The sequence below is a fragment of the Octopus bimaculoides genome, chromosome 4 (assembly GCF_046866305.1).
Source record: "Octopus bimaculoides isolate indiv1 chromosome 4, ASM4686630v1, whole genome shotgun sequence".
Classification (NCBI taxonomy): Eukaryota; Metazoa; Mollusca; class Cephalopoda; order Octopoda; family Octopodidae; genus Octopus; species Octopus bimaculoides.
This window is the reverse complement of record NC_142931.1, coordinates 92,406,619-92,428,992: the sequence shown is the minus strand read 5'-3', so window position 1 is coordinate 92,428,992 and position 22,374 is coordinate 92,406,619. Positions and strand designations below refer to the sequence as shown.

General features: G+C 34.7%; 1 protein-coding gene and 1 non-coding gene across 4 annotated transcripts in view; one reads left to right on the top strand and one right to left on the bottom strand.

Moving 5' to 3' along the window:
* The window catches only part of LOC106872863 (uncharacterized), a 187,946-nt gene that overhangs the window by 47,629 nt on the left and 117,943 nt on the right, over positions 1-22,374 (bottom strand). For all 3 annotated transcript variants that reach the window (XM_052967244.2, XM_052967246.2, XM_089350998.1), the window contains exon 2: positions 2,863-2,919. In XM_052967244.2, coding sequence (XP_052823204.1) covers positions 2,863-2,919 — 57 coding nt within the window. The remainder of the gene's footprint in view (positions 1-2,862; positions 2,920-22,374) is intronic.
* On the top strand, positions 7,632-7,746 carry LOC128247737 (U6atac minor spliceosomal RNA). The gene has a single exon (XR_008264098.1). It is a non-coding gene; the product is annotated as a U6atac minor spliceosomal RNA (small nuclear RNA).

The following is a 22,374-nucleotide window of genomic DNA, read 5'->3' as shown; positions in this document are numbered from 1 at the left end:
TGCATCATGATGCAACAACTGATTAAAGTACAAAAGAAAAAATAAAACCAGAGATTATTATCTTCAGCAACAGTACTAAAGGAGGGGGTAGATACCATGGATCAGATGCGTTCCATCTACAAGGTTTCTAGAAATACTCAATGTTGGCCACTTACAATTTTCTACACTATACTCAATGTTGCAGGAATAAATGCATACAATATATTCATGACAAACTCTCAAACAGCTGTCAGGCACTGAGAGTTTTTGAGGGGATTGGGACTCAAGTTGGTGGAAAACCATATCCATCATCACAAGACAAACCCATATTTGAAGTAAGACTTGAAAAGGAAGATTCAACATTTCTAAGCATCTAAGGAATTATCTCCAAAATGTCATCATGAAGATTTCATACAAAGATGCTCATTGTGCCCTAGGTCAAAAGATCGTAAGATAAAAATTTGTCACCAGAAGTGCTATAAGCCCATCTGCTTGGAACATGCTATGCACATTTGCATTGACTGCTTTGCTCAGAGTGATGAGGATGATAGTGCAAACAATGAGTAAACAGTAAATACAAAAGGAGCACTCTCCCACCCAAAAAATAGTTTTATTTTGTTTGACCTTCATTTTCAAAGAGTATGCGCCTGTTTTTGTTTATATGTTAAATAAATACATTATACCAGAATATGTTTTTTGGTAATATTATTGCTTAAGAACACATATAAGGTAATAAAAAGTACTAAAAATAGCTAAAACTATGAGTGGGGTTCTCCATACCCCACTGCACTAACCACAAAAAATACAGAACCACACTACCACCAGAGGAGAGAGACAAAAGCAGATGCCACGAATGGGATGCGCATGTGAATACAAACGGAATAAAACAAGTTTCACATAAATTGGACCACAGATCACCGAGATATGTGGTTTTTTCAGTTATCTTGAACTATTGGTGACCCAATGGTCACGGGTAGTCTAGCATATATATATATATATATATATATATATATATATATATATACACACACATATAGAGAGAGATACACCTATTTTTTTATCTTTTACTTGTTTCAGTCATTAGACTGCAGCCATTTAATTTCCTATCATAGATGGGCAAATTTGCTATCTTACTATAATGGGCATTATGTCCATCGGTCTGTCTCTTTGTCTGTTCCCTCTTCATGGCTGGACCAATGGTTATGATATTTTTCGGTATTACAAAGATGGTTGTCAGGAAAGTCTTTAGCATTAAGAAATCAGAAAGTATGGTTATTTCAAGGATATTGATTTTTGAATTGATAAACCACCTTTGCATTTTTATTAAAAATTCACTGACCGTGAGTAAACTCTGGATTTTCATTGCATAATTTGTGGCCCCATTGTAGATACAAAGAGGGTTGTGAGGACGGTTAATAGCGAAAATAAAATGGAAAAAGTGTGTGCCAGTATATAGTGTGTGTGATTATTTAGTGGTTATTGAAGTATATCAGTCTCGAGCAGGATTCAAAACATCTAATCAAAGTGGTTGTTGTTTACATCTCAGTTTTGTCAATCAAAATAACCCATGGTACCAGAACATCCAGACATTATTCGTATAGAACAGTGACAGGTAAGTCTTAGTTTGATTTTTAGCAATCTTAAAGATTCCGCTCATGCATTCACAGCAAACAAGGCACAGGGCCAGACTTTAGATCATGTAAGTATATTTTTACCCACTCTGATGTTTACACACGGCCAGTTATACATCTCTCTGAGTAGAACAACAAACTCCAGTAATTTGAAAATTAGTGTCAACCAAACAGAAAATAATGTCTACAAAGAAGTTTTGTAATCATATTGATATTATCGAAAGGAATATGATTCATAATTTAAATAAGGAAATTTGTGAATTTTGAATAAAGAGTATAAACAAGTGTAAAATAATGTAAACAACTAAAATAAAAGTACATCTAAATAACGTTTTTTTCTGAATACTTTCTATGTAGTGGTTGAAGGAAGTTCTGGCTTTTTCGTTAGGAATGGTCCACATAACCATTCATGATACAGAGGCTGGAGCCTATTTCAGTTTGAGAGTGAATCGTCATCACATGTCACTTAGTCGGAAACACATCATATAGCTGCAATAGAATGCTGTATCACCAACAATAATGTGATTTCTCTAAGACATCATCCAGTAATCTATCAAGTCCATTTACACATTTCTCAATACACACTGCTGTTATGACTTCCTTCCCTCATTTTATGCCTCCATTGTAGATGGGTAGATTTGCTAGTATATATAATCTATGAATGTTACATGAATGATAATACTTTGAAAAAAGAGTGAAATTGATAAAATGTACAGAATTAACAATAAGAACTTAGTTTCATTTTGATTAAAATACAGACAACTTCAGAGTGAAACATTTCATTACAGCCCACCTGCATTAAGCATCTCTGACTGTTACTCACTCTGTGGTTTTAGTTTCCATTGTCCAGCATGACCAATTCATTGCATTTTATTATATGTAAGATAAGACAAGAAAGCTGAATGAACTTTCAAATACAAAAGACAAACAGAACAACTGAGACACTATTATAGCAAGATAGTAGAAACACTGTTGAATAATTTAGAAAACTATTTCATTAAGAATTATTGAGACAAATGCAAAAAATAAACAGAAAACCTCCAGCTCATGTTGAATGATTTAGAAAGTATAATCTCATAAACTGGAAATATATATATATATATATATACAAGAAGATACATAGCATTTTATATATATTGATACTTGTAAAGTTTTCAAAAGTAGTGTATTCGATGAACTAATTTTGTGATTAATTCAGATAGCTTCTATTGTCTGTTAAAGAAATAATTTAAGTACATAACAGATAACTTACGAAAACTTCTGGATTTTTTACCGGGAGGTTCATAACTAAATTCATTGTCAAGAGGCCCTGTAAAAATAAATAAATAAAATAAAATTAATAATTTGTAATCAGTGACTATTTCGTCCTCTTTCCCAGAAAAAAACAAAACAAAACAAAAACAAAATAAATACTTATCTAACAACATACAGAAATAATTTCAAATATAACATATTCACTAGGTTCAGTGTGAAGACTTAAACCAAAGTTCTAACTGCACTAAAGACTTTAATCACCTTCACATCTTCTGTACCTTTCTCTTTAATCTTTATGCAGTAAGGTGTTAAGTTTGGCAGAATTGTTAGAGCACTAGGCAGAATATAGCATTATTCATTTTGATGCTTCACACTCTGATTTGAAATCTACCAAGGTCAAATTGGCCGTTCGTCCTTTCAGAGTTGAGAAAATAAAGTATTAGTCCTTTAGTATTAGTCGGTCAGTGGCGGCGGCGTCCTCCTCCTCATCATTATCATCATTCTCTTCCTCCTCCTCCACTCCCACCTTCTTTTTCACAGACATCAACTATAATCACACCTGGAAATAGATGAGCCCCACACCAGGAGCGAGATGTATCTGAATGACCAGGACACATCATATGTCTTGGAAAGAAGGAAAGCTCCAAAAAAATCATTATACATAGTATTCAATACTGAATATTTTCTTTTAATGAAATTTCTGTCCTAAAGAAACAACAAAATTATTTCATTTTATTTTAACTACAATCTTTTTTGTCTTCTTTACCTTCCATGACAAAAACATCCTAATGAATTTCAAAAGAAACTACAATGCTTGCTACATTCATAACTGAATACAAAGTAGTAACATAACAGTTTAACCCTTTAGCATTTAAACTGCCCAAACCCTGCTCAAATATTCTCCCTGTTTTATGTTCAAACTGACCAAATCTGACCTCACATCTACTCTACAATGTCATTCTAAAAATAAACCATTACATCATTGAAATCTAAAAGCTATAAAACAATGCATAATTAATTCAAAATAATTTGAATAAATAAGCATTACATTTGACAGAGTAATCTGAATTCTAAAGGGTTAAAAACTGTGCTTTAAGTCAAGAAGTTGAAATGAAATCTACATCTCAGTGCTACTAACATCAAACAAAGCAAAAGTATAATGATGTTTTTGTTTTGTTGTTCCAAAATGATAAAAATGACCAAATATCAATGGTGAAAAAATAATTCAACTACACACAAACAAATTATGTAAGCACAAAGCTATATATTGGGTTGACAAGAAAGTAATTTCGTTTTTTGCAAATAGATAGTTAGGATTTTTTTTTAATGACTTTTGTCAATGTTATGACTTTTTTCTTTTGACATTTGATAGCCACTACTTTTAGTTTACTTTATTCTTTTATTTGTTTCAGTCATTTGACTGCAGCCATGCTGGAGCACCACCTTTAGTAAAAAAAAAAAATACTGACCTCAGGACTTATTCTTTGTAAGCCTAGTACTTATTCTATTGGTCTGTTTTGCCAAACCGCTAAGTTACAGGGGTGTAAACACACCAACATTGGTTGTCAAGCAATGGTGGGGGACAAACACAGACACACAAACACATATATATATACGACAGGCTTCTTTCGGTTTCCGTCTACCAAATCCACTCAAAAGGCTTTGGTTGGCCTGAGGCTACAGTAAAAGACACTTGCCCAAGGTACCATGCAGTGAGACTGAACCTGGAACCTACCACACAGCCACTCCTGTGCCTATAGAAGCAAATTGTGCATAATTTTGTTTACAACTATTAGTTCAGTGTCAATTTTAACATGGAATGCGAAAACAAACATTTTCACCATATTTTGCTTTTTTATTTCCGTAAAGGCAAGGAAGCTGCTGAGGCTCACAAAGAGATATGCAAAGTTTATGGTGTTTATTACTTAACAGAATGCATGTTAGAAATGGTTTTAAAAAATCTGTTCTGACCGAATCAAAGCCATAACTGAATCTGATTGTCATATAATTGTGCAAGAGATTGCAGAGAGGTTAAATTGAACAACTGAAATCACTTAAAATGTCTTGGACTTGTCAAGAAGCTCAATATTTGGGTTCCACATAAATTAAAAGAGATTCACTTAAGACAATGAATCAATATTTGCGATATGCATCTCAAACGCAATGAAATCGCGTTTTTCTGAAACGAATCATCACTGGTGATGAAAAATGGATTGTCTACAATAACATCAATCAAAACCAATCATGGTCCAAGTGTAATGAACCAGCACAAAACACATCAAAAGCTGAATTGCATCAAAAAAGGTCATGCTGTCAATTTAGTGGGATTACAAAGGTGTTGTGTATTTTGAGCTGCTTCCAAGGAACCAAACAATCAATTCAGATGTTTACTGTCAACAACTAATGAAACTGGAAGAAGTAATAAAAGAAAAACAGCCAGAATTGGCAAATCATAAAGAAATTCTATTCCACCATGATAATACTAGACCACACACATCTTTGCTAACTCATGAAAAATTATTGGAGCTTGGTTGGGAAGTAATGTCGCATCCACCATTTAGCCCTGACCTTGCACCATCAGATTACCATTTATTTCAAAGTTTGTAAAATTCTTTCAATGGTATAATTTTCAATAATGATGATGACCTGAAATTGCACTTGCTTCAGTTTTTGGCTGATAAGGACCAGAAGTTCTATGAGCGCAAAATCATGAAGTTGCCAGAAAGATAGCAAAAAGTCATTGAACAAAATGGAAAATACAAATTGATTAAAGTCCATTCTTTACCTTGCTAATCCAATAGTTTAATGACTGTGTGTAAGCTGCAATGTTCTGATCCTGTGTAATCACAGGATATACATTTTTTATATGTAGAATTGATAAAGGTATCTTTCAGACAAAATAGAGTCCAGATAATGTCAGAATGAGTTTTAATGTATCATCAACTATTGATAATTGAATTGTTCAGCTAGGATGTTAAATAAGACCGACTAAGTAAACAATACAGGTAATGCTATCTACTAACAAACACAGAAACTAACAGACTTCAAATTCCCTTGTAAAAACATACAGATTTTTAGGTCTAAAAATAGCAATTTTCTATATAATCTTTTGGAAAAATATCTGAATTCTTTTAAGTAGAATATATTGGAAGAATTGACTATAGTTGTAAATGTTGTACAGAGTAGGCATTCCAATGCAATTCCTTTCCAAATAATCATTTAATTATAGATAATGCTAATGCTGTATTAAACCTATCACCTGTTTATGCTCAATGTTTTAAATTCTCAAATTCTTTTCAAACATCAAAGGAACCAGTTCTTACAGCCTACAAACTCACATCTATTTTTCTGTCAATATCAATTATCCAGTTTTCTCAAAATTCATGTATAATACTGCTTTTTAAACAAATCTTTGACCATGACATATAATCAACAGAAACTTTTAAGAAACTCAACCAAGCTAATTTAAATCAGCAGTTTGCACTTGCAGCAGAATTCCTTAAAGGTTTCAGGCATAACTCTTCATCACACTGATTTCTCTATTCATCTATTCAGCTGTAGCAAGAATAATATACAAGGCAGTATTATAAATTTAATCAATTTAAGACATTACCAGAATAAAATAATATACAACTGTATGAATCTCAACAAAATTGCCAAAAAAATATACAGATGCAACAGCAACATTTATTTTTATGATAATTAGTCATTATAACAGCTTCTATTTAATCAACAAATCAAATATACATTTATTTTCATTCAATTGCAATAAATGAGTCTGCTAGATACATTTGATTCTGTGTAATTTTCTTTATTGAAAACAGATCTACAGTGTGAGAATACTGGCTGACAGCAGTAAAATTGAAGGTAGTCTAATTGAGTAATCCAACATTATGATAATGAAACAACAGTACTAGTTTACTCAAACTGATAAAGCTTTAATAGTATTATTTCAGAAAATAGTTCACCCAGTGGGGGTGGGGTGCAAACTAAACAAAACGGAAGTTCATGGTTGTTCTGGAAATCTTCTTTCTTTTTCTATCTAGTGTTGATATTGGAAATAAATTGAAATTTACAACAAATATTATATAAACAGGTTAATATTGCTTCAACAAATCTTTCCACATTTTTGCATTCTTTATGTTAGTTCTCAAATCATGTAATGCTAGTGTTTGAACTGCAATACTGCATAGTAATGAGACAAAGGAATCCAATAATAAGCAAATCAGCAGGTAACCAATTGCTTGGGACTGTTCTACAACCACAGAATGGAGATTCTATTTCACTTTGTGTTACTGATCAGGGCAGGGACACAGTGAAAGAGGGATATAAATGTTTAAATCCAGCACGAAGCTGATAAAGGCATTTCCACTCATTCCATAAGACTTCAAGTCTTCACAAATGTTCTACTGGTTCCATTTTCAATCAGGCATTTGTAGAATATTGATCATTTCCCTCCCACTATTGTAAAGTGGGGGGGGGGGGTAGATTCTTTGAAAATACAGGTAAAATAGTGGATAGTATGAAACCTTTACTCAATTTTAATTTTTGTATTTGTTGACATCCACGTAATGGATGGATGCCTTTCAACAAATAGCTGCTTTTGATTTGCATCTTTGCCAGCAACATCTCTCACTGATATCAATTAGAGTGAGGTTAGCCAAAAATTAATGATTATTAATGTTTGTAGACTTGAAGTAACTAGTTATATATCAGTAGATCTTGTTGAGAACACAGTCTAGAGATCTTGTATACCAATACCTAGCCCTTATTACAAAAATGTTAGATGGTTAGCATTTCCCTTGACAAAGACTGAAGAGATAATCTGATCTTTCTAACATGTATGGGCATTGCTCTCTACTTCAGAACAACCTATTCTTATAGGTGCAGGCATGGGTGTCTGGTAAGAAGCTTGCTTCCAAACCACATGGTTCTAGGTTCAGTCCCATTGTATGGCACCTCAGGCAAGTGTCTGTAATTATAGCCTCAGGCTGACCAAAGCCTTGAGTGGATTTGGTAGATGAAAACTGAAAGAAGACCGTCGTATATATATGTATATATCAATGTGGATGTCTTCACATCTGTATTTGTCCTCCTCATCACCACTTGACAACCAGTGTTGGTGTGCTTATGTCCTTGTAATTTAGTGGTTCAGCAAAAGATGCCAATAGAATAAGTATTTGGGGTCAATTTGTTCGACTAAAACACTTTAAGGTGGTACTCCAGCACGGCTGCAGTCAAATGACCGAAACAAGTAAAAGAATATGTGTGTGTGTGTGTGTGTGTGTGTGTGTGTATGTGTGTGTGTGTGTGTGTGTGTGTGTGTGTATGTGTGTATATATATATATATATATATATATATATATATATATACCGGAGTAAGCACATAAATGTGCAACAAGGTGGAAAAGAGAGTACTCAAATACCAGAGGTAGAGTAATATGCTTTATTTAAAAGCAGCAGAAATATAACAAAAAACTGTTACTCGGAGTTTCACGTTCCCGTTCAGCGGACAGTTTTGTTAGATATATAATTTAAAGAAAAAAACTACAATTATTGAATTCATCGTTGAAAATCCAGTCATATATAGAAAAATTTAATAAGTAAATACACTAAAAAGACTTGTAATAAAAATTAAAATAATATTATTTCAATATTTATTACTTTGTACTTTTATTATAGGTCTTTTTAGTGTATTTACTTATTAAATTTTTCTATATGTGACTGTGGATTTTCATGGATGAATTCAATAATTGTGGTTTTTTTCTCTAAATTATATTTATATATTATATATTGTGAAATTTAATTTAATTTTAATTTTGAAAAATTAAAATAAAATGGATTTTTAACCTGTAAATTTGGATTTTTATTCCTAATATTATTATCATAGTTATATATATATATATATATATATATATATATTAGCTTAAAAGCCACACTTTGTACAAACTTTTAAGTTAGCTCCTGCGGAGGGCTAACTGGGCTTGCAGTCCAAAACTAAAGAGAGCTAAATAGCATGACTATAAGCCCCAAGTGCTGTTTGATCAGAGGTTAAAGACATATGAAAATTAATTCTGTAATGCAATCATTCTATTGTTCTAGTCCCACTTTGAATTCCAACTGTCGGCCAATTTGTCTCAAAATTCCTGATGTAAAATTAACAAAGCGAATGTCATTTATCTCTCCCTTCATCTCTGATGTCATCTGACAACTAAGATGGCATGAATCAGCCAAGCTTTACCTGCTAGACATAGCAATCCAAATGCTTTTAAATCAAATCCAAATGCTTGATGTTCAAGAACTAAATGAAGGGCAGATTTTCAATCATGGGATCATCCTGATTCCAAAAAGGTATATGTCTATGTAGAGCAAAAATAGACTGAAATACAAAGATCCCAGATGGACAGACAGAATTTTGCTTTTATTATTGTGTGTGTGTGTGTGTGTGTGTCTCCCACCACTGCTTGATAACCACTGTTGGCGTGTTTATGCCCCTATAACTTCATGGTTCAGCAAAAGAAATTAATAAAATAAGTACTAGGCTTAAAAAAAGTTTTAGGATCAATTTCTTTGACTAAAACCCTTCAAAACAATGCCCCAGCATGGCTGCAGTCAAATGACTGAAACAAGTAAAAGATAAAAAGTAAACAGAGAAGCATAGAACCAATGTTTTTATTCTGAGTGGTTGGGAACTTGCACTCTACTGGGAAGTTGTTAGTTTTTGCATAATATTATTAATATGCTCCATTTAGTTAGATTATTTAACTGTTTCCTGAATGTTAGATAAATAATCAATATATTTGGCATTCCAGCAGTGTTAAACCTTTGTTCTATTTGCTTCCTTCAGAAGAATACAGAATCCTGTTTCACATGATTAGCAATTAAATGAGCGTCTTTATTGGATAGCTTAAATTATTTAAAGCAGCACTTAGGGTGTACTCAAACAGTAAATAAGCAATCCAAGGACAATAAAACACAGGAAAAATATGACATAAGGTCCATGTTTGGAAAGAATAGAAATGCTTTCAACGTTTTGGACTGCAGTCCATCAACAAGAGAAACAATGGAGAAAGAAAGAGAACATGAGAATAGAGGAGGGGAAAAAATGAAAATTAAAAATGAAGAACCAAAATGCACTGTTGCCAATACCGAAATAGTACTAAAATAGGCAATATATGGCTTTCCGGCAGCATATATTTTTCTTTCATTTTACTCTTTCTTTTTCACCATTGTTGCTCTTTGCACACATTTCTTTTCTCTACAGATGTCATCCTAATAATACCATATCATATTTTTTTAATTGTCCTGCTTATTTACTAGATGAACATTTAAATAAACCACAGGAAGCACATATGGAATATCTACCAGAAGTTACTTCATGAGATGTTGGAATGTTTCAATGACTACTCATTTTGTCAGCTACCACTGGAAAGACATTTTACCATACAATTTATAGTAGTAGCTGGCTTTAATGAGTGTTGGTATATAATTTAATCAGGAATGTGAATCAGGAACAAAATGATATACACACAGACACACACTAGTGTAGTATGCTTAAAAATTATGGATTTATTTGTGTACGGAATACAATATGCAAACAGATTTTGTGTAATTGTTTGATGTTTCATATATAATGTCCTACCTAGCTGGGACTGGATTTGCAAACAAGTCATCTTAGCAGTGATTAGAAAAGAGGAGGAATATATAGAATGTTTCATCATGAATAATATACACGTAATTGTAAGAATAATTCAAGTACACACACACACACACACACACACACACACACACCACATTGTGGCAGTTGCTGATGACTTAGCTCACACAGCAGAATCTTGAGAAGGTTTGGAGCAGAAATTGTAGATACGGAAGCAAAACCTGGAATTGAAGAGCCTTAAAGAAAATATTGCAAAAACAAAATTTTGGGGAAATTACTGAGTTCATATATCAAAAAGGACTTGGTACACATTCTGTATAGTGTTTCCAGTGTAAACAATTGATACAGAAAAAGTGTAGAAGGATCATATGCAAGTTAACAGAAGGTAGATTTCATACACAGTAAGTGCACTAAGGCAATGAACATACAGATTATTTGGGAAATAGATTCCTTCAAATACCTGGATGGTTCCTTGAATGGTTTGTAGCTTTCGTCCCCTGGAATAGTTGATAGATTTTGTTACCTAGATGACCTAAGTAGCACCAGAGGGAGTAAGTGTTCAGAAAGTACAGTAGCTAGATTAAAAGGAGTTGGCACAAGTTCAAGGAGATATTACATCATCATCATCGTTTAACGTCCGCTTTCCATGCTAGCATGGGTTGGACGATTTGACTGAGGACTGGTGAACCAGGTGGTTACACCAGGTTCACCAGTCCTCAGTCAAATTACCTTGATATCAATTCCATCCATTTCCTTTATTTCATCCACACCTCACCCCTAAGTATCTACTCTGTTACTCTCTCTACTAACATACTTTCACACCTCTAAATTTGTTCATCTCATCATACTCTCACCATTTTGTATAGAATCACAACTCTCTCTATCAGTTATAAGAGCTCCTTTAAGCTTGTTAATCCTTTTGATACCATATTTCTGTTGAGATGCGCTGTGTCTCTTTCAGTTAATTTTAAATATAACAAAGAATTTAGGTGGGTTGTATCAAAAGGGTTAATCCTTTAAGTTGCTGGTGCCATGAAAAAAAAAAAAAAATGAAGTACACCCTGTAAAACAGTTGGCATTAGGAAAGGCATCCACTTGCCAAAACAGACATTGGAGCATGATGCAATCCTCCAACTTGTTGGATCCTATTGAACCATTCAACTCATGCCAGTATAAAGGAGTGGATGCTAAATGATGATGATATATAAGAATGTCTTGCCTAAGTGTGTGTGTGTGTACATGCAGGTGTTTAAGTAAAATATTTATAGACTCAAATATGCCCATTTTCTCTGCAAAGAAGCGACCAGAAAGAGAGATCAAATTATGAAAGTAACAAAAATACTTATAGCACAACAGAAGAAGGCAATTAAGGAAGAGCACCAATATGTTCTTTTGAGTGAGGCAATTATAAAAGTTCTTTACAAAGAACATTTGTTGTCCTGGATAAGGACTCTCAAAGGATTTTTATGCTCTAAAGTCTCATGATTACTAATTAGGTATACATGAATGGCTTCTTAGAAAAATGCATGGCATGAACTAAGATGCAGTCAACAAAATGTGAACCAACACCAAGGAATTTCATATATTGGTTAGTGTCTATTACAGTTTAGTTCTTAGATCCCTTCTATGTATTACAGCTCTCCAGGCCACAACAAAGGAGTTTAAGATTGCTATCTATGGAAACAAACAGCCAGTGTTAAACTCAATGATCTAGTCCTCATAGGCTAAATAATTAAAGAAGGAATTCTAAACATAGAAGCAAAGGCTTCAAAATAAACCTGAAGAGGGCAAAACTTTTCATCAGCAGAAAAGAAAAGAAAATACTATTGTTATGAAGTAACCATGCTTGATATGTAGAAAAAGAACAGGTAAGAATCCTATACAGTGTACTGAAAGTAAATAAGAAATGTAGTGGGATCAAAAGCTGGCTAACAGAGATAAAAGATTTTCTATAGCAGAGGCATTAAAGTACTTAAAAGAAAGGATACTCATGAAAAGTTGGTAGCTTCTATTACCTAAAAGTATCCTAATCCACAATGGAGATTTATGTTCAATGTAAGAATGGAGTGGAAGTATTCAAATAGTTATTACCTCAATTCACAACATTATCTCTATGAATGAAGGGCAGATTTTACAAGGTAGGAAAACATGGACACTGAATGCAAGAGATCAGTGAAGACTGAAAAGAAATGAGGTAAGCATGCTCCAGTGGGTGTTTCATTAGTATGAATAAACAGCAAAGCACAAATGAGTTGAGAGGAAAACTTGATATAAGAGAAAACAGATATAATGTACAAGAGAGGCGAATATGCTAAATACAGACATGCAATGAATATAGAGGATGACAGCCGAGTACAGAGGTGTCAAGTGATTCAAGTAGACAGTACTTTCAGGAAAGAAAGACCAAAGGAGACAAGAGGAAAAGTTGACATTGAAATATAATATATTAATGCAATCTGTTATATTTACTCTTTGATTTGTATAATTGCTTTATTCAGATATTTACTTAGAAAGACTAAATTTTAAGATTGTTAGAGGCCACATCATATGATTAATTTGCCCTTCATGTACATGTAATTAATAGTTTGCAATTCGGCTTCATTATTTTGATACATTTTGTTCGATTTATAGGTTTACATTACAGAAAATTACTGTTTATATTGTAGGATATCCTAAGTTACAAACGTTAAATTGTACTTTAATATTAAACTAAGGTAGACAGGAGTGGAATAACCATACAACAAGCAGTTCAATGGCTCTGAAATAACCTATGAACTTCATATTATATAAGGGGAGGTAACATAAATTATTCAGTTAAATAGTTACAAGTGCTGTAACTTGGCACTTAAGTAAGAATCCTGTATTTATAGTCAGCATTATGCGAGTACAATTTGGGAAATGGAAAGTGTGCAGGTACCTACTGTATATGTGTGTGTGTGTGCATGTGTGTGTGTGTGCATGTGTGTGTGTGTGCATGTGTGTGTGTATATCTATCTACCTACATATATATGCATGTGTGTATGTATATGTGTATGTGTATTATATTTATGTTGTGCCCCTTTATGCCCCATATCTTAATGGTTTGACAAATAGACATCAATAAAATATGTAGCTGACATAAATACTGGGACTGATTTGATCAATTAAATCCTTGACAGTAGCCTAGCATGGCTGTAGTTCAATGACAAAAACTCATAAGCCAGAAAAGGAATAAAAGATGTACATATACACATGTATACACATGTGCACATGCACACATATATGTGTGTGTATAACATGAGAGAAAGAAAAAGAAAATGGAATTCACAAGATTCTGAATTAACCACTACAAAGATTTTGACACCTCATGCACCAGACCCTCACAAGTGAGACGCTGTACAAATAGTTATGGTGCATCATTCAGTGCAGATGTGCCTGGTTAGGTAACTTGTCAAAAGGTACCTCATTCTTTAATTTCTGTTCCGCTTATTTCAATTAGAATTCATTTTATAAGAGAAGTGTTCTTCATTTTAACTCAAGTTTTCTCATGCAAGCAAGTAGATACAGATAACTATCAGAATGAATTCTAATTCAAATAAGCAAAAGAGAGATTAAAGAACAAGGTACCTTTAGACCAATCATCTGATGAGGCACATCTGCACTGAACGATGCACCACAATATTTGTACAGCATCTCACCTGCAAGGGACTAATGCACAACAGGCCAAAACAATCATAATGATTATTAAAGAATCTCAAAGATTCCATTTGCTTTCTTTTTTTCTCATATGCTATAAACTCTACAGACATGAAGAAATTCCGGAAGTAAATCCAAAGGCCTTTAAATCCATACAGTTGATGAAATCAGATAGCTGAATACAGTGAATGGGCTTTAAGCAGCATACTACAAGGTGTATACCCACATTTAAAATTATTACTTATATGGGTGAGCACAAATGTGCTCATAGCTGGTAACACAAACTCACTATTTCAAATCATTATTTCCTAAAATATTTTAGGCTAGCAAGTACATATATAAATATGTATATGTGTGTATGTGTGAGAGCATTTATGTATACAGTAGAGTCAACTGTCCAGCTTGCACAATTATTTAAAGCCTGTCCTCAGAGTTATAAGTTTCAGTCTAATTATACTATAAGTGAACCTGCCATTACTGTTTAAGAAAATTCTAAAACATCTGATACATGATTACCTAGCAGAAGGGGTACGTCATTAGTAGTATAAAAATCTTTTATCGGCTCACCCCACAACAACATACTCCTACAACACCCAACAACATGTTCAACTTGTTACTAGAGCTGGTTGGCTACCTAGAAACTATCAAATTTGGATGACAATGAAATGTGAATAGGACAACTATGTAGGCTATACCTATGTGCTGGTACACACACACACACCAAGCTGGCTTGTTAAAGATATGGCTGTTGAAAAGGCAGCAAACAACAAGGAAAAGAGCAAATTTAGATCTCTTTCTTCTGAGGGGAGAGTTTAAAAATCCTGCAAATGCCTCTGAATTTGTATAAATACACACCCATCTATTAGAGGGAAGGAATAGTAAGATAATAAAACAATGAATAAAGCAAAATAAAAAAAAAGACAAAAGGAAGTTACAAACAAAATTAAAACACAAAAACATTAAAAAAACACCAAATGATTCCGAGTAACAATACGTTGTTATTATAACTCCCACTTCCTTGACCTTCATCTGACAATGACATAAGACTAAGTTTCTATAAATACCATATAGGAAAAGATAAAATCATATATGTATGTGTGGGTGTATATGTGTAAACATATAATTACATATGTATATGTATGTATATGGTGTCTGTGTGTGAGTAAATGAGTGTGTGTGGGTGAGTGTTTGTTCATCCTTCTAAGGATATTAATTGCAAAATAATCATATACAGGTATCACTGTCAAACTTGCGATATCCATCATTTCCAATCTTCAAACACATTTCTGGCCATGGGGAAAATATTAGCTAGTTTGGAAACAAGTAAGAGTTGGTAACGGGAGGAGGATCAAACTGTAGAAAATCTGCCTAAACACAACCTGTGTGACTTATGCAAGTATGGAAAACTGGACATTAAAATGAAAAAACTAATTTCATGTATATTATATTAGAGGAAAAAGCAAAACCAAGCCAGAACGAGTATCTCAAGTCATTTAGAATAATTTAATTAGGGTAAGGTGAATTTGAAGTTTTCCCAGAAACTGTTGTAAGACTTCAAATTCACCTTACTCATTTTGCCTTGTTTTACTTTTTCCTCTAATATAATACATACCTGCTATAATGGAACCCTAATATGGATCACTAGATCTAGCCTCAGCTGTGGTCTTGGAATCTAATGTATGACCAACTATAGCACTTACTCAGTGTACCTATTCGTTTAAATTACAAGTGAACTAAACCCCTCCTATTCTACTATATATATATTGTTGTACTTTGGGATGATCATTTAATTTGTCATTTTTTTATGCCAAACAAACACATACACAATATGCATGGAAATATGCTGCGAAGACCCAGCAAATAAAGTGAGTTCACAGCTGTAACCTACACCAGTGTCGCATAACCAGCCTCAGTGCACTCAAAAGTACCTTGGATAGTAGGGCGACACACTGTGCTTGAGGAGACCTATTGAGTCAAGTACATTAAAATGAAAATCAAATGGAAACTGTAGTTGTGACCCCCATGCCAGTGGCACATAAAATGCACCATCCGTACATGGCCAATGCCAGCACCGCCTTGATTGGCTTCTGTGCCAATGGCACAGAAGAGCACCAACTAATCGTGGTCATTGCCAGCCACCTCTGGCCTGTGCCAGTGGCATATAAAAAGCACCCGCTAAACTCTCGGAGTGGTTGATGTTAGAAACACCGCCAGATCAGACTGAAGCGTGGTGCAGCCTCCTGGCTTCCCAAACCACAGTCAAACCATCCAACCCATGCCAGCATGGAAAACGGACTGATGATGATGATGATGATGATGATGATGATATATATATATATATATACACATACATATATATATAGATAGATATATACACATACATATATAGATATATTATATATATATATACATATACATACATACATATATACATATACATATATACATACATACATATATACATACACACATATATACATACACATATATATATATATATATATATATATATATATATATATATATATATATATATATATATATATACACACACGCACATGTATACATATATAAATATATAATTTAGAGAAAAGGACCAAAGTTTTCAAATAGAAAATAAAATATAATCAAATCGATTAAATCGATCGAAAATCAATTCTATTCAAAAATATAGCTAATTTTCAGGTCAAAATATAACAATAATAATAAAATGAATGTATATATCAACCAACAATAAATAACAAATGAATGTATATAAAAATATTTATTATTATATCAAGATAGAAAAATGTTAAACAATATTATTAAAAAGAAATGTAATACTAATCTTATCAAAAATTATAAACGTGACATTATTAACTTTACGTTTATTAGAATATAAACGAACAGAAATATTAAATGCAAATCTTATCTTAACGAATCTTTCGTTTAAAATACAATTTAAACGAAGTTTTAGGTTAAACTAAAATTATAAACGTAATATAAATAACTTTAATTTTAATATAAACTAACAAAAATTTTTTTATAGAAATCAATTTATATAAAAATAATCATATCACCATTAAATAAAAGAAAAACATTTAACAAAATTATTGAAAAGAAATACAAAAACTTATCTAATTGAATCTTTAGTTTAAATAAAATTTTAAATGTTGTACTATTAACTTAACCTTAATTAGAATATTAACTAATAATCAAAGAAATTATATAAAAAAAACTACTTATTTATCCCTTAAATCAAAAAGAAATATTAAACAATATTATTGGAAATAAATGCAACACTAAACTAAAGTAATTGAAGTTTTGTTTTAAACTAAAATGTTAAACTTTATACTATTGACTTATGTTGAATAATATATCTGCTAACATTAAATATCAATTGAATTAATAAGAATACATATTTTCCCAATCTATGATAAAAACACATTTAACAATATTATTGAAAGCAATACATATTATCATTATAATTTTTCCAATTTATAATTAATGTTTATTGTTTGTATTTAACTTCCAATTTTCGTTAGTTATGGAATTTACAGGTAGAATAGAGCTGCTGTTTTGGAATTCATCTTTGAAGGATATCCCCATCCCATCTAGAAATAAATATTTTTTGAAACTTATTAATAATATTAAGGATTTTATTACTAGAATTAAATAGAAAGTCTACTTTAATAATAATTATAATATTACTGATATCATAAATACCCAAATAGACAATGATTATTTAAGGAGTTTAGCTATTAAAATAAAAACAATTTAGAAATATGGATGGAATTATAGTACAATCAGATAAAACTAGGAACCTATATAAACTAGATGTCAAATTATAAAGAATTTTGACATGTACAAATATTTATTCCCCCCCCCCCCACTGTATATATATACATACATACATATATATATATATATATACATATATATATATATATATATATATATATATATGCATTTTCCAACCACAAGGTTCTGGGTACAGTCCTACTGCATGGCACCATGTGCTAGTGTCTTCTACTATAGCCACAGGCCAACCAAAGCCTTGCGAGTAGGTTTGGTAGACCGAAACTAAAAGAAGCCTATCATCATCATCATCATCATCATCGTTTAACGTCCGCTTTCCATGCTAGCATGGGTTGGACGATTTGACTGAGGACTGGTGAAACCGGATGGCAACACCAGGCTCCAGTCTGATTTGGCAGAGTTTCTACAGCTGGATGCCCTTCCTAACGCCAACCACTCAGAGAGTGTAGTGGGTGCTTTTACGTGTCACCCGCACGAAAACGGCCACGCTCGAAATGGTGTCTTTTATGTGCCACCCGCACAAGCCAGTCCAGGGGCACTGGCAACGACCTCGCTCGAAAATCCTACAGGAGCCAGTCAGGCGGTACTGGCAACGGCCACGCTCAAAATGGTGCATCTCATGTGCCACCCGCACAAGAACCAGTCCAGGGGCACTGGCAACGATCTTACTTGGCTTGCCGGGTCTTCTCACGCACAGCACATTTCCAAAGGTCTCGGTCAGTAGTCATCGCCTCGGTGAGGCCCAATGTACGAAGGTCTTGCCTCACCACCTCAGCCCAGGTCTTCCTGGGCCTACCTCTTCCACGGGTTCCCTCAACTGTTAGGGTGTGGCACTTTTTCACGCAGCTATCCTCCTCCATTCTCACCACATGTCCATACCAGCGCAATCGTCTCTCTTGCACGCCACAACTGATGCTTCTAATGTTCAGCTTTTCTCTCAAGATACTTACACTCTGACGGGTATTCACATTGACATTACACATCCAACGGAGCATACTGGCTTCATTCCTTGCGAGCTTACGTATGTCCTCAGCAGTTACAGCCCATGTTTCACATATATATATATGTATTTGAGTGTCTGTGTTTGTACCCCTACCATCTCTTGACAACTGATGTTGGTGTGTTTACATCCCCATAACTTAGCAGTTTGGCAAAAGTGACTGATAGAATAAGTACTAGGTTTACAAAGAATAAATCCTGAGGTCAATTTGTTTAACTAAAGGTGGTGCTCCAGCATGGCTGCAGTCAAATGACTGAAACAAGTAAAAGAATAAAAGAACATATATATGCATATTTATTGATATACTATAAAAACTTGTGTAATTTGCACACCTGTGTAATTTACGCAGGTGATTTTCAGGATAAAAATGGTTAAAAAAAGCTTCTACTCGCGTAAAATTTGCACCCAAAAGCTTTCAGAATTGCCAATATCCCCAGGGGAAAAAGATTTTCAATTTAGTTGTACTTAGCATAATTTCACTTACCTATGATTAGATTTTATTAAATTTTCATTAAATAAAAATAATTTCTGTCTAACAGGTATCACATTGAAAGCTATTAAATTACAAAGTGTTTGTGTTTATAATAAACTTTATTTTACATTCTTTGGTCACAAGAGTTTACGTCCGATCTTTAGCATACTTCTGTTTGTCTTCTCAAATCATGATTACAGGAACAGCTGTTGATAATTCTTATCAAGAAAAACAAAGCTGATAAATACGCACAAGTATTGCAAAATAAGTTTAATTACCAATAAAGATCAGCATGGATGACACTTTACTCAAGTGACAGAAGGTGACCAATTAAAATGATTATGTAAACAGAGTTCTGATTGGTTGAAAGTGTCTTCTTGTCTCAAGCTCTGATTTTCTGCCTATTCTTGTCGGAATCTTTGATACAGAGTATCGAAATTTTAATCCCTTTAACACTTATAAAATGTTAAGCAAACTGAAAAATTCCGATTTCCCTGTTGCAATCCTTGAAAGCATACCAAAGTAATGCAGCAAAATAAATAGAGAAAAGTGTAGGGGCAGGAATATCTCCCTGTTTGACACCATTGTCAACTCTCACTAACCATTCATCTATCCCTAGTTTCCTCATTGACCACCAGATAAGGGATCGGGGGACCCTGTCAAAGGCTTTTCCCATGTCAACAAAAGTCAGGTACAGAGGTTTATCTTTATCTAGGTATTTCTCCTGCAGCTGTCTTACCAGAAATATAGCATCAGTGGGGCTTTTCCCTAGCATGAACCCAAACTGCATCTCATCTAAACTGACCCTCTCCCTAATGAGTTGGGCTATGACCCTCTCCGTGACCTTCATTACCTGATCCAACAACTTGATACCTCTGTCATTATTTGTATCTAAAGCGTTGCCTTTACCTTTGTAGCAGTTGACTATGGTACTGCGACACCAGTCATTGGGTGTGACTCCTTCATGTATCACCTGGCTGACTATACGGGTGACTAGGCTATAGCCGATATTTTAAACATCTCTGCGGTGATTCCTGATGGGCTGGGGGCTTTCCCTGTCTTCATACCTTTAAATGCTTCATCTACCAAGAAACTGTCAATTGGGATAGTTGGTTCTTCTGTTGGGTTGGCATTCGGCAGACTCTCTTTTTCCCATTCATTCTCCTTATTTAGCTACCTGTCATAGTGGTGTCACCAAACCACTCTCTTTGCAGCCTTATTTAATGCAAGTGAACCATCATCCATGCGGACACATTTCTCTCCTACGACATCACGATTCTCTCTCACACACTGCTTTGTAACACAAAATACCTCAAGTCTTTGGTCCTCACGGTGCAGAACATTGGCAAATTTTTTCTTATCTGCTTCCCTTCTGGCTAAATAAACCTGTCTCCTAGCTTCCCTTCTGGCAGTCTGATACAATTCCCTGCTACCACCATTCTTCCAGTTCTTCCAAGCCTGTTTCTTTTCCTTAATGGCCCTGTCAACAACATTGTTCCACCACCACATTAGCTTGGGTCAAGAGGGGACTACACATACATACATGCATACATCTATACATACATTATATATATATATATATATATATATATATATATATATATATACACATATATATATATATACTAGCAGTAATACCCATCATTGATTGGGTAATTACTTTTACTGTTTCTCGGGACGAGAAGCCAGTAAAATGGTTACATTTTATAGAAGAATAGCTTTACGGAATCCAAGTGATTGCGATGGCACTGAAAAGGCTACAGGTCAAGTGGAACATCCATTTGTCACTTTTCCTTTTCATGTTTGAATAGGCAGTACGCCAAAGAATTGAAAGATTCAGTTTGAACGTGAGAGAAGCAAGAAGAATATAGCTATGTCATATAGAAGAATAGCTTTACGGAATCTAGATGACTGTGTGATGACACTAAGAAGGCCACAAATGAAGTGGAAGATCCATTTGTCGTCCGCTTTCCATGCTAGCATGGGTTGGACGATTTGACTGAGGACTGGTGAAACCAGATGCCAGCTCGGGGGCACCGGCAATGATCTCACTCGAAAGATTTCATGTGTCGCCCGCACATGAGCCAGTCCAGGAGCACTGGCAACGATCCCGCTCGAAAGATTTCGTGTGTCGCCCGCACATGAGCCAGTCCAGGGGCACTGGCAACGATCTCGCTCGAAAATCCTACGATGGCTCCACACAAGACCCGGTCCTGGGGCATAGGCAACGATCCCGCTCGAAAGATTTCATGTGTCGCCCGCACATGAGCCAGTCCATGGGGCACTGGCAACAATGGAGCTCGAAAGATTTCATGTGTCGCCCGCACATGAGCCAGTCCAGGGGCACTGGCAATGATCTCGCTCGAAAATCCTACAATGGCCCCACACAAGAGCCAGTTCAGGGGCACTGGCAATGAACTCACTCGAAAAATTTCATGTGTCACTCGCACAAGAGCCAGTCCAGGGGCACTGGCAACGATCTCGCTCGAAAAACCTCATGTGTCACCCGCACAAGAGCCAGCCCAGGGGCACCGGCAACGATCTCGCTCAAAAGATTTCATGTGTCGCCCGCACATGAGCCAGTCCAGGGGCACTGGCAATGATCTCGCTTGAAAGATTTCATGTGTCGCCTGCACAAGAGCCAGTCCAGGGGCACCGGCAACGATCTCGCTCGAAAGATTTCATGTGTCGCCCGCACATGAGCCAGTCCAGGGGCACTGGCAACGATCTCGCTCAAAACATTTCATGTGTTGCCCGCACATGAGACAGTCCAGGGGCACTGGCAACAATCTCGCTCAAAAAATTTCATGTGTCGCCCGCACATGAGCCAGTCCAGGAGCACTGGCAACGATCTGGCTCTTGTGCGGGTGACACATGAAATGCACCATATTGAGTGTGACCGTTGCCA